The 19095-nt window shown below is 38.5% G+C and overlaps 1 protein-coding gene across 4 annotated transcripts in view; it reads right to left on the bottom strand.

The window, feature by feature from the left end:
* The window catches only part of arhgap36 (Rho GTPase activating protein 36), a 42499-nt gene that overhangs the window by 8856 nt on the left and 14548 nt on the right, over positions 1–19095 (bottom strand). For all 4 annotated transcript variants that reach the window (XM_017471479.3, XM_017471478.3, XM_047156848.2 and 1 more), the window contains exons 2-6: positions 14770–14926; positions 10809–10877; positions 6769–7049; positions 2283–2484; positions 691–746 (exon numbers count right to left, since the gene is read on the bottom strand). In XM_017471479.3, coding sequence (XP_017326968.1) covers positions 691–746; positions 2283–2484; positions 6769–7049; positions 10809–10877; positions 14770–14926 — 765 coding nt within the window. The remainder of the gene's footprint in view (positions 1–690; positions 747–2282; positions 2485–6768; positions 7050–10808; positions 10878–14769; positions 14927–19095) is intronic.

The raw sequence follows: 19095 nt of genomic DNA, 5'->3' as shown, positions 1-19095 counted from the left end.
TGAGACAATATAGACACGCGTCCAAATCCAGGTTGATTCCTAACATTTCCAGTTGACTGGAACTTCTTAATTATTGCCCTGATGGTGGAAATGGGCATTTTCAATGCTTGTGCTATTTTCTTATAGCTGCTTCCCATTTTGTGAAGCTCAACAACCTTTTGTCGTACATCACAGCTATATTTCTTGGTTTTACCCATAAATGATTAAGGGAATTTGGCCTATGTGTTACCTCATATTTATACCCCTGTGAAACAGGAAGTCATGTTTGAACAATGTCCTGTTCCTAGTCACCCAGGTGTACTAAAAAATAAAAATAATATAAATGGAAAAATACTTCACATATATTTTTCTCATATGAATTCATAGGGGTTCCAATAATTCTTGCACACCTATATTTAACAAAGATATGTTTTTTTGATAAACCTGTGTTTTATTACTCATGACAGCAGAGTATTTTTGTGATTTTTATTTTAAACAATAGATCAAAAGGGTAAACAATAAAAAACGGCCTTCTTTGCTCATATTTACCAAGGGTGCCAATAGAAGTGGACAACACTGTATAGATAAACTCCAAGTAATTATAAAACACATATTGCAAAGGTATCTGATGGCTTGAGTGTTATGGTTGAAAAGGAGGCTGCAGGCTTTAGCCTAAACTGACACTAGGGGGTAGTGTGTGCTGAAACTAACTTGGCGGACTCTCTTTTTGGAGCTTCCTACTCGGAAAATCCCCACCGTCTGCAACCCTGGAGAGCAAAGAAGAAATCAAAATGAAGAGCTTAGCAATATATCACTGCTTAATTACATCTAAAGATAAAAATTGGATATGTGAAGTTTACAGTTGTAAAAATACACAGGTAAGATAATTAGAAATCCCATTAAATAAATTAAATGTGCAGTCAGCTATTTTACAGCGATTTTATTTGAATGATTTATTGATTATCCAAAGTGACAAATTAAACAGGATAACTGAGAAGTTATGGGGTAAAGAGCTCACTCAAGGACCTTCAGTGGCAGTCGAGGTGGTGCAGAAATTTGTAGCCCAAAGCTTTAACCACTGAACCACCACTGCCTGATATTGGTGGAAGTTGGCTGAAGCAAGCCAGAACTCAAAATTCAGACAAATACAGCTTCTTCCTTTAATGTTCCCTCCAAGCCACAAAGAAAGCAGGCCTTGGCAATGGGGTGATATAATCAAATACTGATAATGATTGACAGGAGGTAATCACCCATGATGCATGGGGGAAAAGATTTAATAGAGATGTTAATAATAGCCTACAAAAAAATACTTTGGTTGGATTCTCCGGTTCTCCTCTTTCATTTGGTTTAAAACCAGTTACTGCCAAACGGCCGATAATGCCTTTCTTACAAACCAACCTAGCATCCTCCATGTTTACATCTGGGGAGATGTAAACATAGATGATAATCACAATATTTTAATAAGGAAATATTGTGATAATTATTTTTTAGATATCATCCAGCTCTAATAGACAGCCTGAATGCATGCACAGGAGGAGGACCTTTATGAATTGACAGGCAACATGATTAAAATGCAAAAGATTTGTTGATCCACAGCTTTTGTTTCTGCTCCTATTTTCCGGAGACCTAAGTTTTATCTTTAAGTAGCTATCTTATAACAGCGTCCGAATATGAGGATAACTCGCAAAACGTGTTCTGACTTCAAAGAGCACTGACCACACCTTTAAACAAGCCCTCAAGTCTGTTTATATAAGATAAAAATAACATAAATCTTTATTCATCCCAAGTGGGAAATTCCAGCGTTCCAGCAGCAGGCAAGAGAAATTATTGTCTAATATAAGAAAGACACTATAGCAGCAAAAGGGTATTACCACATGAGTTAAAATGATTTATTTTTAAAATATCATTCAGATGTATAAAAGTGTATAAACTGTAGGGGGAAAATAATATATGTACAGTACATGAGTATGTATAAAACTATAAAGGCTATAAATGTATATTCAACGTATCCTAGAATTTCTAACCAAAGTGCAGAAAATTTCTTTGTGCAGCATGGAACTGAATAAAGTGCAGTAAACTGTGCAGGGATGAACTACCAAGTGGACTAAACAGATGAGCTGAGGACAGAATTGTACAGTCTGATGCTAGCCGGGAGGAAAGACTCACGAAAATGTTCCCTTCTGCACAGGGGCAGAAGGAGCCTGCTGCTCAATATGTGCTGTAGAACATTGATTTCAGTATGTAGTAGGTGTATGGGTTCAGTCCTGATGACTGAGAGCCGGTCCCTATCCTGCAGTGCTCACCGTATGTGTGTATGTGCTGGCAGCAGCGCTCCATGACACGTGGCACCTGTCTGTAAATGGGGTTCAGGCTCAGCTTGGTCTGTGTGCGGCCCGCTGGCGTCTTCTTGATGTCCAATTCATTAGGATGAGAGAGCTGCAGTGCCTCCAGAAGCCTGGACTGACTTTCCACCAAGTCTGAGATGGAGTCCACGGACAATCCTCCCTGGAGATAGACAGCAAGGGAGAAATAAGAACAAACTGAGAAGAGTTCATTTTGTTTTGACTTTTCCCCCGAAAGTTAAAGGAATGCAGAGAAGAAAAAAACATGGCAACTGAGAGAGAGAGAGAGAGAGAGAGAGAGAGAGAGAGAGAGAGAGAGAGAGATGCACATAAAATTTCAGCTGATGTCATCCAACTGTTTCTCATTTGTGTCGTAAGAATGAGAAATTATATACAGAGTTAACGTAAAACAGAGTGAAATTCTCTCTACTGTTTTAAGATTTATTATTGAGTCATTAAGTCAGATCCTTCATTCCCATTCTCAGTTTAATGTGTCAAATACTGAGCTACAGAGCGAATACTGTTTCTTTTCTCCTCAGATGATCTTTTCAGAATCTGAATCAGACTCAGACCCAGAATTGTGCATTAGTGCCCAAGTGCACTATAGTGTATAATGAGAATCTGACTTGGTCGAATTTGGCTCAGCGGAATTTGACTCATAATACAATGAAATAACAAAGACAAGTACAGATAACTCAGGTAACATTTGCTAACACCGTAAACACACATTTCCTAACAGATAACGCACATTTGCTATGCATAGAAGTGTGTTTTTTTTGTGTGTGTGTGTGTGCAAAAAACAATTCTGACAGTGACACATCAAATTTGTGAGTTTGTGTTAAAGTGTTTTGTATTGTAAATTCTTGCAGCAGCTTCATGGCCAAAATATTTTCGCTCCTATTTTTGCAGTACATAACAATGTTAACACTCCATAAGTGGCTGTCTGAGTGAAAAGGTAATGGAAAATACATTAGCATGCAATTACTGCAAATCTTTTTTTAGTCACGAAAAAGTGCATATGCCAGAATGTAAACACATCTTCAGAAGGGCTCTTCAGTTATTGCATCAGCCATCCAGTAACCCATCACTAGTGCATCATTCTCTCTTTCCCACCTCTAGCTCACAGGGCTGGGCTCGTGTAATTCGGCTTAGTGGAAAGGCAGATATGGATCTTGGACATTCACGCTGTGCAGAAGCCACACAGATCAAGGCAGTCTCCATTCCCACTGAGCCAGGGGCACCACACAGGAACCGGAGCTATTTTAACCACGTAAAACTACCGACTATCCATTGCCTGCATTTCTCACACTGATTCGCAGTGATATATAATGGAATCAGTAGACTGAATTTTATTTTGTTTTATGCTGCAGCACTGTTTTGAATCTGATTAGCCAAAAGGCTTTCATTTATTTTCTATAACATCAGCTCTGACAGTAGTTATGTCTGCAAGGCAATTCAAAAGTTTATATGAATGCACTTGTTCTAATAAGTTCTTGTTTTTATACAGACCGCTCATTCACAGGGAACTTTTATGGCAGACGCTCCACATGAACATATTTTTTTCTGTGAGAAGAGGTTTATTCAGAGTATTTGGAAGAAGTCTTCAGTGTTAGTACTCTGTAACAGTCAGAAGGAAAAGCTGTCAACTTTAGGTTCTCTGACACGGTGAATACTTTATGAGTTCGGACTCTGCGGTTTGTCTGTAACGTGACAGTTTCTTGTCTTTTTAACTTTAAGCTTGGTGAGGGAACGACTGCTTATAACTGTTTTAATGGAAGTGTCTTATTTCATACACAACATTTTCCACAACATAAAGCATAACTTTAACTGGAAAAAAGTATGATGTCATTCTTTAGTTAATAATAATAATAATAATAATAATAATAATAATAATAATAATAAAAACTGTTGGCAAATTGCTAAGGTATAAAAGGATATAAGTGGCATAAATTTTCAGGTACCAGTACCACAGCCAGCCTTGTATTCATCCTCAATAAGTTTCAGCACCCTAAAAGTTAATTAAAAGTGCAGTTGGGGTCAGGATAACAATATCGTAGTTAGGTCATGGTATGTGTTTTAGAAATAATACAAGTCAAATAGTGACTAGTGGTTAGATTAATGTTCCATCGATCACATTATTCGGCTGTATTTCAACTGCCCCCCTGCGTATTGTTCCTGAAAATATACATCTGCACTGAAAGCATTTCTGCAGTTCCCATGTGTATCTACACAAGAGATTAACTATTGGATCAACCTTCTCCTTCTTCTGATGAAAAGATGAAGACTCTCTACCACTTTAAATAATCAAGACTTAACCAAAGCAAACACTGGTAAGAGAAAACTTAAACAGTTTTAGCAATTTAAGCTCTGCGCCAACCCCAACCCTCTAGCACTATGCATTACCCTAGCCCAACTGCGACAATTACAAAGAAAACAAGCATGCTTCACACTGGCATGCTCTTGTTTACCGATATATATAACTGATCTCAAGCCCAGTCACACAGTGTATGCTAAAGACCTTCATGTACTGTATCCTTTGCAAATTGCTTTTGTAGTCTGTTTATTTTATCTCCAATCTCTTGCTTCTCTGCTGGATGCCAGTCATCTAAAACACCCAAAACAGTGTTTTGAAAGCCTGTTCAGGTTTGAAGGGAGAGAAGTATTGTGACATTTCCTCAGTATTCCTCAATCCTGTTTCAGGCTTTAAGTTGTAGTCCACTGGTTCACTGTGATGGACACAAACATTTCATTTTTCCTGAATGCAGCGGAGTGTGATGATTAGTAAATCACAAAACATATAGAATGGCTTTATACTTACAAGTATAGTCTAGAAGATTAGTACATAGAAGTGGGTACATACATGAAAGGTTTGTTAATTCAAACACAGATCGTTCTATTCTTAATGGAGAATATGTTATTTAAGCATGATTCTGGACATGAGTATGGATACAATAAGGGTGACTTTTGATGGCAGTTTGACCTTCAAAGACCACGTTTCAACAACTGCACGATCCTGTAGGTTCATTCTGTACAACATCAATAAAATCAGTTCTTATCTCACTGAACAGGCTACACAGCTAGTAGTCCAGACTCTTGTCATCTCAAAACTGGACTACTGCAATGTGCTACTCTCGGGCCTCCCAGTCAGCTCCATCAAACCCCTTCAGATGATTCAGAATGCAACAGCACGGCTCGTCTTCAACCAGCCCAAAAAAACCCATGACACACCCTTCTTAATCTCCCTTCACTGGCTTCCTGTAGCCGCCAGTATCAACTTCAATACCTTGATGCTCACGTACAAGACCTTGTCTGGAACAACACCCTACTACCTCATCACTCTCCCTGAGGTTTACGTTCCCTCACGCAATCTGCGATCAATCAACGACCGACACTTAGTAGTGCCTACTCAGTGTGGCTCAAGATCCCTTTCCAGAACCTTCAAACTGACCGTCCCTCAGTGGCAGAATGAACTTCCAACCTCAATCCAGACCGCAGAATCTCTCACCATCTTCAAAAAATCACTAAAGACAGCTGGTAAATCTTCCATCAATCCAAACTGATTATTATTGGGGTTTCTTTTAACCAATATACTACATACACTGGGTCGTTTGAATGTTCTACTGGTGCGTTCAAATGGAACTGGTGAATTCATGCTTTGAACATTGGCACACCGTGCCATAAAAGTGTGAGAATTGGTACTTATGCTGCACCTACTAAAACTCTGTAACCAAAAAAACCCCACCCCCTTAACATGGAATTCATACTTGGGGAGTCTGGAAGGTATCCTCAATCCCCAAATACTGTATATAATATCATAGCAACATGGCTGCTCACACTGTAATGTATGACCTATTTTAAATTGAGATTATAGCAGTATTTGCTTTAGCTCAATCCACATAGAGACGCATTAATTGGTAAAATTTATACCACTGAACATACAATTCACTGTTTGGTACATATTTTATACAAAAAAAAAAAACTTTTATACATTTGACTCAATGGAAATGAGACAAAATCATCAAGAACATCAACATTTCCCTCAGATGTGTTGGTAAATTGCTAAGAAACAATAAAATTAATCTATATTCACATTTAGCATTGACAGCAAGCTCATATTTAATGGCCATTGATGTGTTGAATACCACAAGAGAAGGCCATTCATATGGAATTTACATGGTCAATGCAACTGCAATGGACAAATAAATGTGTTAATTTTTCTCAGTCCAAACACACTAGACAGTTCTGTATATTAAAAAAAACATACAGAAAAGTACATAAGTACAGAAATTGAATAAACTCTAGACATGGTGACTGTCATCCATTACTGAATGTGAGGTGACATTGGTCACATAAGTGACCAATAAGCTTATTGAAATGAATAAGTCTCTGAGAATCTTCAGATTCAATAGGAAGTAATTCATTTCAGAGCACTGTTCTATCCTCTTACCCGTCTGTGGCTGCGAGAGCTGTTGTCCAGGAAAGTTGGTGAAAGCGGTTTGCTGTGGAGCTCCAGAAGCGATGAGGATGCATCGCCTGAGGTCGAGGCTGTGCTCACCAGGGGCCGGTTTCCATTCTGCTGCCGTTTTTCAGCACGGAAGTGCATGACGCTGGCCTCCAACTCCAGACAATCCCGGCGGCTCTCCTTCAGAGCATCCTGTCGCTGTTTATAGGCCCGATCGTTAGCGATCACCTGTGAGAGAGGAATCCCAAACGCCTTGGGGGCTGTTTCTGAGGGCAAAAGAGACAAAACAATTGTTAGATTTCAGCAGTTACACAAGTTGTAAGGTCATACACTCCTCTGTTTTCTCTGGTTTCACCTAGATTTATTATGCCATATTATCATAATTATTATACTTTAATATTCACATCATTGTGTTGGAGAAATTCCATCTAAGGCTAATAAACAGAATTTCAATGATCCTTGAATTTCAGTATTACAAAACCATTTATTTGCATTCTTTTCTTGGCCCCAACAGTAATTTGATTCAGTGTTGTCTTATATATCTAATCTGAGATGGAATAAATGCTACTATAATCATTCAAGCTGTAGCTGGATCAGCTGGACCCAGATAAGACCATCTTATTAAATTCAAGAACATGAACAAACACATTTTTTATGTGAAAAAACAAAAAGTTACTGACAGCACAGTACCGTACCAATATATAAATAATTCTTCTTGAGCTATTACTCATGAAGGCTTCATGGTGTCCTTCAATCGAAATGCTTTCATATTTAGAGCAGTTTCTGTTTCTGTGCTCAAACTGACTGATAGAAAAAAGTGTATTTATAGTCCAAGCTCCTTCAACAGGAAGGGAGTTTTTGAAAGATTTAGGCCAGCAATTTAGGCCAGAATGTGGCTTTGAAAAGTTGCACGGTTTTATAAAGAGCTCATCTCAAAATGCTGATCACACACAATAATTGAATGGCTATGTGTTACAGTGACACAATATTGAAACGCTCGATGGACTGCCCGAGTGAGTTGGAGGGTCAGAGGAAGTGAAAATGATGCCTGAGACAACAGCATAGAAATGCTGGCTGACTCACTGGCACATCATACTGGCAGAGTGCATCTCATCTGTACTGTTTCCAAACAGGAAAGTGGTTCATCTGTATCAGTTTCTGGGCTCAGAGATACTGCTCTGCTAGTCTTCGGTCCATCCCATCCAACCCACAATGCCCTTACTGAGCACAACAACGGATATGCTGCCCACACTTTCTGCTTCCTTATTAAGCCAGCACAGTGCACTCCATACTGAACTCGGAATGGAGTTGAACACTCAAAAAATATACTGAATTCATGTGAAGCAAAGAAAAGACACAGATGATTGTATTGCAGATAACTTTATTTGAATAAATTTAGCCTTTTGTCAATTTAATACCGCAAAAACAAATATTATAATATTATAGTTTGAAACTGTAATAGTATAATATTATTACACCTTGTAGTTGACAGACACAAGAAATAAACTTGATTGTATTACTTGGCTACAAATAGAAACCCGGTACAGACACTGAGAACTCTGGTTCCAAACCTGACAATCCTCTAATGACAGCATGAGGCACATTTAGCCCGAGGCACGTCATGGAAACAACAAGTTTTGATGCAATCCTACTGTACGTCAGTGTTTAACATGCTGTCATCAGTAGGTAAGCCTCTTAAATAAAATTTCAGCTTGCTGTAATACTGGGCAAAGTTTTCCACAACAGAAAGTTTGGCAGTGCGTCTAGATTCATGATAAAGCCATCTCCTGAATTAGTTATGTACTATGTCTGTTTTTTAGTTATTTATTTTTATTTACGTTTAAGCCTCTGAAAGATCAGCAGCACTACATGGGAGTAGGATTAAGTCAACTGTTGTGGTTGGCATTCCACCTGTCTTACATGCCTGATGCATAGCCTGAGTGCTCTCTCTCTCTCTCTCTCTCTCTCTCTCTCTCTCTCTCTCTCTCTCTCTCTCTCTCTCTCTGTGACCTCTATATCTTTTGATCTCTGTCCATCTAAACTCATGTGTGAGGTGTGAACTCACTTTGGCAGGTCAGCCTACGATGACCCACTTCTGGAGACCTGCCAGTAATCTGTAAGGATAGGAGGATTAAGTCTTCTTTTAAACACACTCTGTGCCTCCTCCTCAATCCAACTCCTCCTATCCCTCTATCCAGCCTTGCCTTATTTTGCTGTCATCTAGCATGGGGAACTGAGGATAGTAGTCAAATAAGAAATGGCAGGTTGCCTGAAACATCAGCAGACAGATGCTGACAGACTCAGGCATCTAACATCTAACACTCAAGGATATTTGAGACTCTCATGCTTTAAGGATCAAATAGAATCTCAGATCCTAGATCAGTAGTTGCTTCATCCTGGTCACAGTCTTGGTGGATCTGGAGCCAATCCTGAGAACACTCGGCCCGATCGTTAGGCAGGAATACACCCTGGATGGTATGCCAGTCCATCACAGAGCACCATGCACACACACATACACCTCTAGTTGTCAGTTCTGGCATGTTTCAGTGGTTGGAAGAAACTGGAGAACCCAGAAGAAACCCAGGCAAACACAGGAAGAACATGCAAAATACAAGAAACACAGAAAGGAACCCAAGCTCAGGATCAAACTGTGGAGCTGTGAGGCAGCAACACTACCTGCTTCACCACTGTGATCTTTATTAGATCAGCATAACTATTTTTGTTGACAGGAACAAACTTAAGACAACAAGAAATTACTCCCATCCAAACCTTGGAGTGTGTTTTCATCACAACTTTAAACAAAAACACACTTAAAAGGCATTTAGTGCACAAGCCTTTAATGCTATACCTGGCCATGCATGAAGATTCGACAATTTCTTTCCAAGGACGCCTTGTTTATTCCCTCATCTTCTCTTGTTCAGGAAAATCTCCTGTCATATGACTTTAGATTCTTTCAACTGTTCCTGAAGCAGCAGTTTGACTTCTCTATCTAAATTCACTCACGTTACTTCACTGATGCCTCCTTTAGAATTAAAATCTTGATGCTTGACTACAAAACTAAAAATAGAGCAGCCACGCACTACTGGATGGCAAGCGCTAAATCCAAAATTGTACTCCAACCCCTTTTCCCTTGTGGCTTAAAGACAGCAGGGAGACTGCTGAGACCGTTAAGAATTTCCTCTGGACTTCTGGTTCTGGCAGTATCTTAGGTCATTAGTATCTTTAGACTTCGATTGATCCTCACTAACATCCTAACTTCACTGTTAGGACTAAACAAAGAGTGCATGATATTTCACTTCTATCCATTAATGAATTTATGTTCAAACTAGCTACAGTAACCCACTCACATATATATATATATATATATATATATATATATATATATATATATATATATATATATATATATATATAATCAACTATACAGAATATAGTTTGCACAAAAAACCAAAAACGTGTCCATAACACATGGCTGCACAGATTGTAGACGATAAACCCTCAGTGGCATAGAAAACCATGCCAAATCTCAATGTTCTGAAGGCACTAAAGCTGGATAAGTAGCATGTCTCAAAGGCCTATAGGGGATTTCCCAGGGGTTGTGCACATGTACAAATGCACATTATGCTCATAGCAGAAATGTCTCTTCTCATTTCTCACAACCTTATCAGGGGTTAAGAGAAGAAGAGACTGTAAAAAAAAATTTGGGGGTCTTTGTTGGGACGGGCATTTTTGATAGTTTATTTTCAAGAGAGATTTGGGAGTGATGAGATTAGGATGGAATGTGTGGTGTGATAGAAGACTGTTGGAGTCCATGTGCATACACTTAAAGTTTGATTCAACTGAAAAAAATATTTCTCCTTCCCATGCAGTTTAGTGCGTGATGAAAAGTATAAATTGTGAACGGTGAAAGAAACTAATAGGAGTCAAAAGTGTTTTGGTAAGTGAATAAACGCTTCAATCACTCAAGAAAGAAAGACACCCCCCCCCCCCCCCCCCCACACACACACATACAAATACTTCTTTACCTCTTTCTTTCTTTTCCTTGGAAAAGGAATCAAATTTTCTTCTTAGTGACTTCCTCATCTTGCGAATCTCTGAATAGAAAACAAAGGAGACGGTATCACAAAATGGCATACAACATGTTTTTTTAGCACGTTACTAGTGCTACTAGTTACTACTAATATACCTGATCATATGTAAGAATTGCATGCAATTTAATAAAACACTTTACGCAGTGCTCATAAATCTGTGGCATACATATTTTTTATGTATTAGAAAGCAACATTAAAACATAATACATTTTATATATTAGACAGTTTGGTTGGGCTTTTGATAATCTAAGCAACTCTTGGAAATAATTTTTTTGAAATTTCAGAAATATGATTGGTACTAAGTTTCTTAAAACAAGAGTAAATTGGGCAGAACTTAGATGCTGTAGAAATTTGGTCAAATACTATTCTTTTACATTCTATTAACAGCTCCTGCAATATTCTGCTACTCCTATCAAAAATGGTTGAATGTGGAAAGCTGGTTGATCATTTAAAATGTTAAGCTGCATTTAAATCTAAAATACAGTGGATACATATATATATATATATATATAAAAAAACAATACACCCAGGTTTAAAATTGCAGGTTTTTGTAATGTAAAAAATAAATAAAACAGCGATAAATCATGTCAGTAGCAATCAATAAAATTCAAGTTTCTATAAGACTATTGATATAATCTTGGTTTCATCTGACAGCTAAAAGCCATGGTCTGCAAAGAATTTACAAAGCGTGTATGGGATTTCATTGTCGAAAGTTAACGATCAAGAGAGGGGTACAAAATAACTTCCAGAACTTTAGATGTGACATGGAACACCTGGAAGGTGTTACAAGAACAGGACAGGACATGAATCACCTGGAAGGTGTTACATTAACAAGAACAGGATATCCCTCCACAAACTGATGAAAGAACAAGAAGAAAATATATCAGAGAGGCTACCAAGAGAACAAACACAACATTAAAGGAGCTCCAGGAATATCTGGTAAGTACTGGTCACTCAGTGCATGTGACAACAATCTCTTGTATTCTTCATATGTCTGGGCTGTTGGGTAGGGTGGCTAGATTGAAGCCCTTTCACAAAAACATAAACCTTCAAGCCAATCTAAATCATCCCAAATCATGTGACAAAATGTGTTATGGTCTGATGAGTCCAAGGTACTACTTTTTGGGCATAATTAGAAAAAAATTGATTGGCGCAAAAACAAGACAGTTTATCACCCAAAGAACACCACACCCACTGTGAAGCACAGTGTTGGCAGCATCGTGTTATGGGGCTACTTCTCTTTGGCTGGGACTGGAGCACTAGTCAGGATAGAGAGAATCATGGCTAGCTCCAAATGGCAAACTTTTCTGTCACAGTACCTGCAGGCTTCTGTTAGACAGCTGAAGAGGAGGAAACTGTTTCATGGCAACAACCAAAAGCACAAATGCAAGTCAACAAAGGAATGGCAGAAGAAGAAGAAGAAGAAGAAGAAGAAGAAGAAGAAGAAGAAGAAGAAGAAGAAGAAGAAGAAGAAGAAGAAGAAGAAGAAGAAGAAGAAGAAGAAGAAGAAGAAGAAGAAGAAGAAGAAGAAGAAGAAGAAGAAGAAGAAGAAGAAGAAGAAGAAGAAGAAGAAGAAGAAGAAGAAGAAGAAGAAGAAGAAATTTTTGGAATAGCACAGATCTAATTTATATCTAAAATGGAAGTAGAATAACATTAAGTGGGCTGCGCACAGGATATCCTCTCGGTATTTGATAGATCTGGAGTATTTACGCTAGGATGAGTGAAATGAAATAGCCAAATCAGGGTGTGGTATGTTATTAGACTCTTAGCCAGATAGACTGACTGCTGTATTACAAGCAAAATATGCTTTAACAAAGTATTAGTTAAGGGGTGTGCAGACTTTTACAAATTTTTCCCCACTTTCACACCCCCCTGCAGTTAATCATTTATCTTGCCTGTGGAGGAAACAAAGAAGCAAAATAAAATGTTTTTCTTCTTACGTTCATGAAGTTTTTACATCTTACATACGTTCATGTGAAAAAGGAAGTGAAAATTGTTGTTGTTGTTTGTTTTTGTTTTTTTTACATATTTGACAAAATATCATCCATCCATCCATCCATCTTCTACCGCTTACTCCTTTTCAGAGTCACAGGGAACCTGGAGCCTATCCCAGGGAGCATCGGGCACAAGGCGGGGTACACCCCGGACAGGGTGCCAATCCATCGCAGGGCACAATCACATACACGTTCACACACCCATTCATACACTACGGACACTTTAGACACGCCAATCAGCCTACCATGCATGTCTTTGCACTGAGGGAGGAAACCAGAGTTATTTGTCAAAATATGTCAACAAAAAAAAAATACATATATATATATATATATATATATATATATATATATATATATATATATATATATATATATATATATATATATTCTTATAATCATAACTATCCATCTTTTGGATATGTTCAGAAAGTAGAGTCTCATTTTCATCTTTTGATTGATTTTACTTTACATGACAGTCTTGTCCCTGAAGACTGACCAAAATAGATGCTGTTGATTATTTGCTGATTTTTTTCAGACATTTCCATTTTTCCTGAGAGTGTGGTTCAGGCAGTGTCCATATGTGAAAGCTACTGCTGTGATGTGTCCAGAGGGAGTGAGAGAGAGAGTGAGAGAGAGAGAGAGAAAACATAGAGAGAGAGAGAAACAGAAGAGAGAGGCTATGACACCACACTGGGGTTTCAAGCATCATGTGAAGAAGCTTTACGTGGGGTCAAATTCCCATGACTAGAGGAAATGAGCATTTATTTCCACAGCAATTCGCTCTCCCCCCTCCCTACACCCCAAGGCATCATGGGCTAATCTCCCATCAACGCTCTGGCGAGAGAACGGAGAGAAAGGGGGGAAAAAAGTTCACTCTAAGGTATGTTAGAGAGTGAAAGCAAAGTATGGAACCAATTCAGGCAGGAGCATGAAAGACCAAAACAAAGTCATATAAGGTATGACTTCGAAATGACCTGTACAACTTCCAAATAAGCCACCAAAATCTCCCAGTACCAGTCTCATAGTGGTGGGAAGTCGGATTGCTTTTCACTTGGGAAACAGAGCATTCTGTAAATATTCCCACAAAGCCCACTGGTCTCATTTCGTAGGCGTCAACTGGAGTACACGATTAGAGCTATTCACTGAGGATGAGTTCAAATGCAGCTCTATGGAAGAATGGTTACATTCCACTGATCCGTACCTTGTGGATGAGCTCACATTGGCTTGGCTTGGCTGCTTAGTTTTGATGTGAGACAGGCTGCAAAAACAGAAATCTCACACATGTCCTGAAAACTCCATACTAAACATCCACTCATAAAAAGTGAGGCCTACACTCAAACTGCTAATGAATGTAGATCTTAGGAAATGTGAAGGAATGCAAGAGACTGAAAGAGTGAGTGTGTTTTTCACGGAAAACTCTTAGTGCATCTTCTAACGTGACAAACAGATGCAAATCAGACCAGATGTTTTAATGCCATGACCCGTAACATACACATTCCTTGTTTATATACAGTAAAAATAGACATGCCCTGAAATCCAAAGCCTTTTTCCTGAACCCGTTTTTTGTTTTTCATCTTTCTCTCTTCATCTCTCACACTCACAGACAGCCTCTTTTCTACCTCCAACAAATGAACCCAATAGATTTACCGTCCCTCTGGATTCTGATGAATCCTCTGTAGTGTGGTGTTTATGGAGCTTTCTGCAAATTCCAGGCCACCCTTATCTTGAAATTACCACAATATTTAAGGCTCAGCCCAAATACTAGTTGAAAGATTCAGCTCCACAAATTCAGAACTGGGAGGGATGTGAGTGATTTTTATATATATAAAAAAAGAGAGGCTCAATGATAATTTGTGTATACAGAGTACAATAGAGTTAGAGTGAGTTTGGTGTGTACACACCTTTGGGAATGCTGATCTTGAAGTCCAGCTCTCTCTCCTCTAGGTGATAGAGGGCCACCTCCTGTAACCGGGCTCGCTCCAGTTCTGACAGGCTCTGAATGGCCACCGGTTGCAGCTTTACGCTCTGCCCCAACATAGTGGCCCACATGTGGTCACCCTGAGAGAGAGAGAGAGAGAGAGAGAGAGAGAGAGAGAGAGAGAGAGAGAGAGAGAGAGAGAGAGAGAGAGAGAGAGAGAGAGAGAGAGAGAGAGAGAGAGAGAGAGAGAGAGAGAGAGAGAGAGATTAAAAATGAAGGGGGGATAGATTACATAAAAGCATGTCAATGTACAAGAGAGGGAAGCTGAGGTACAATGAAAGAAAAGCTGTTCAGTGTTAATCCCTGGCAAAACTTTTTTATTTCCTTGGATGGATACAAAGCCCACAAAGATAACTCTCAACCCAACCATCAAGTAAATAAAAAATAAATAAAAACAGTCAAAGGAAGAATATTTCCATGCACAGAACATTTTCATAGTAAAATTCCATGTTCAAGAGAGAGTAAAAAAAGGGCCTTGGTCCTTATGCTTTTCAGTCTAGACAGTCTCATCATCCACAAATAGTGTACTTCTCCTTAAAAGACAATGACGCATAGCCAGAAGGTTCCTGCTTATCCAGAAAGTTCCTCAGCCCTACTGTGTGTTTGCAAAAACATCTATAAATATCTATGACACAAAAACAAACGTTAGTCTTGCCGCATTTGCTATCATTTTAATGCATATCACTCAACTACTTTTAAACAAATATCATGTGTCACCCACATGACCACACATAGACCCCATGGCTGTATACATCCTGTGTGGAGTCATACAAAGGCTGTGTGAAGTGTGTTTAAATGTTTCGGTCACAGTCATCAGCTTCTTTTGCCACCTCCACTAAGCATGACCTTTGCTGAGTATTTCTTCATAAATAAAAGCAATAATGCTCAGTAATTCATTTATGCTGTATAATCTGACATTATGATACCAGAAATGACACGTTTAGATCGCCTATGCGACCTGTCTTACTGGGTATAAACGCATACTAAGTGTATTAGGTAACCATTTAACTCCTTTTCCAGATTTTGTTCTTCATCTTAAAGCTTACTATTCTTAAACAATACAAATATATTCAGTAATGATGGTTAAACTAATAGGAAATGTATGCAGTTACAAATAGTCAGGATTGTACTGTTTGTCTGGGCCAGCCGACAGCTCCTGATGAGCTTAAGGTGTTCAATTAGAAATGAAAGAAAGGGATGATACAGGCAGAGTACACAGGGACCATCATAGCCGAATTAACCTGACTCAGGCTCAGAGAGACAGTAAGAGGCTGACAGGCTTTCAGAGGCACAGAGGCACAGAGGAAAAACGTAGCCTCAATCCAGTGGGATGAAAGTGATGACGAACATGGTAATGACCCTAACATGAGCATCCTGCAGATCAGTCATACTCTATGGGCTTTGGGGTGAAAGGGATCCTTTTGTCAAGCCACATTTCACCATGATAGAAAGATACTCTGGAATATTCATTTAAATGATAAAAGGATGAAGCGAGAAAAAAAAAGAAGCAAAAAAGGTTGTGTTATTTTGCTGACATTTTCCCCTCAAAGTATTTTATTATCTCCTGAGACTTTATTGTTTTCTCATTAGTTTTTGGTTTCCAACTATGAGAGAACTTAGCTTTAGTTTTTCATTTGTGAATCATAAAATCCCTGTTGCTGGTAAAGGAATTTGGGATAATGGAAAACTAACAGCTTTCCTCTCTGCAGAGGGTGAAACCATATTGCACAAGCTTTGCAGGGAGATTAATATAAAAATTCAAAAGCAAGAAATTTGTGAGCAGGTTGCTTCTTAAGATATATATATATATATATGGTTGCTTCTTAAGATATATATATATATATATATATATATATATATATATATATATATATATATATATATATATATATATATATATATATATATATATATAATGTTTAATTTCAAAGGGCTTATTAAATGTCACATTTTTATTTTACTTAGGATGACTGAGATAACCTCATCTGACCTATATAAAAGACTGAATTTTCAAACTGTGTTGCTATGGATGCCAACTGTGTTCTGATAAACGAACACAAGCTTGATGGAGACAAATAGGATGTCCATTCGATCAGAAACTGCTGAGTATTACCCACTCTATTTTGGAGTGTCGGCACGTCCGTTTCCCGATACCCACTTGGGGGTCACTTTCCGCTACAGTCATCATCACACCACCTGCTGAGCTGTACGGGTTATAGGTCAGAGTTCAAAAGTTGTGTCCTTGCTGTTTTCTCTGCTGCGATATAGAATCGGTGAGTATGATCTGATCAGTGTGGTGTCGTCTTTAATTCTAGGTTCATACAGTAACTTTTGACCTCTAATATCTATTCAATTTCAGTTGCATCATTCTCCTTTGAGTATGAATCTACTCTTAACCACTAATCATGACTATGGAAGAATATGGAAATGGACTCAAACTATATGTGAAAACATGCCTCTGGTTTTTATAGGCCTTCAGATACTCTGCATAAACTATGCGATAATTGTGTACTCGAGTAATACTGTGTATCTTGAATCTGTATCAAAGCTGCAATTAGCCAAATTGGTTGTTGTTAGTGTGGTAAGAAAAAAACATTCCCCATTCTAGTACACAAAGACTGCATCAAAATAACATACAACCACTATGTTACTTTTTCTGCCTCTAAATTTCATAATTCAAACCATATGAAGGTTTGAATTGCATAAAAAGTCCCTAGTCAACTGATATATTGATATACTGATATATTGTTTTTCGTAAGGCATACACCCTCAAAACATGTTCCCTACATAGCAATATTTCTCTGAATTCACTCCCACTATGCCCTGCATTAAGTTTAGATACTTCGTTAGCCAGTTAATTGACCCCACTTCAATTCAGACTCCAGACTTTCAGATTACTCAGAAGGTTCAGATTATTGTTCTGAATGTCAGATGTCCCATGATCAGTTAACACCCTCCAGCATGCTGCTTTTAGAGGTACTGGATATGGCAGGATGGGCTACAGGGTTCAGGCGGGCCGTGTGTTTTCAATGCAAGCAGGACAATAGTGCATTCCAGACAAACTCGGAGAACTGAATAGCCTAAAGCAGCATATGATGTTCTGTAAGATATCAGATCATTAGTAAGAGCGCAATTGTCTTGTGCACAAAGGTGATTAAGTGATTCCAGAGCTCAGGAAGCAAAGCATACAGCTTTTAGTCTTGGCAGGTCACGAACTCTTAACATGGCTAAACTGTGTAAGCTCTCTAATGCTGCTAGCAACAGACAGATTGTTGTACCACTGTCTGTACAGCAATCTAGCACTTTAACATCATGTTCCTTCTAAAAGTTCATTCTAATCATTCAATCAGTCTCATTAAACGCTCAGTAAATCCAGGAGGTTATATGATTAGCTTGTATAAGCCCAGCATGGGCAGTGAATGTAACCAAGAGACATTATGTACTCCCTGTAATTTAGTTAATGGGGAGTTTGTGCACTTTGTCTTACTTCAGATTCCTGTCAGTGCCACTGAGTGTTGAAATGTGAGGCAGGCCTGGAAAACTCATCAGATGTCACTAAGCCAGAATTCTGGCAAACAGCCAAAAAAGATGAAAGCTTGGGTTTTGGCTAAAGCTGATTTTTTTTTTCTACGTACAATTTTTTGGTACCCCAACTTAAGGAAACTATAAATATGTTACACTTTGAGCAAGTTGTTGGATAGTTACATAGTGTAGCGAAACAGATATACGTCTAATCATTTTAATACCAGTTACCAGTTAATACCAAACGTCTGGCTGAGATACATGCAAAAGAAAAAATATTTCAGTTCAGGAAGCTGTATTTTTCAGACATATATATGTATCATAGAAAATGTCCATTTTTACCATGTGAAGGGTTTTCCAATGCCACCACAAAAATACTGAACGAACCTGAAATGCCCCTCGTGATGAGGATATTTCAGTCTAAATGCATACCTTTACACAAACGCTGACAGCTCTCAGATACTCTGTACAAATAACTCTCAAAAGTTTTGGCTAATATTTTGTGTCTGAGTCCATATTTGTGGTATGCTTGATTAACCAAAGCCAAAAAAGGCAAAAGAATAGGCAACTCGAGCCTAACACTAAACACATAAAACATGATATTTAGACAGTCCACACTGTAGTGCTTTGATTATACTTTTGTCTGAAAACATCAAAATGCAACAAGTGGGTTATAATAGCCCAATGCTCAGAAAGCATCCCAGCTGGTCACCAGTAACGAACTTGG

The sequence above is a fragment of the Ictalurus punctatus genome, chromosome 7, assembly GCF_001660625.3.
Source record: "Ictalurus punctatus breed USDA103 chromosome 7, Coco_2.0, whole genome shotgun sequence".
NCBI lineage: Eukaryota > Metazoa > Chordata > Actinopteri > Siluriformes > Ictaluridae > Ictalurus > Ictalurus punctatus.
This window is presented reverse-complemented; position numbering and strand designations above follow the sequence as displayed.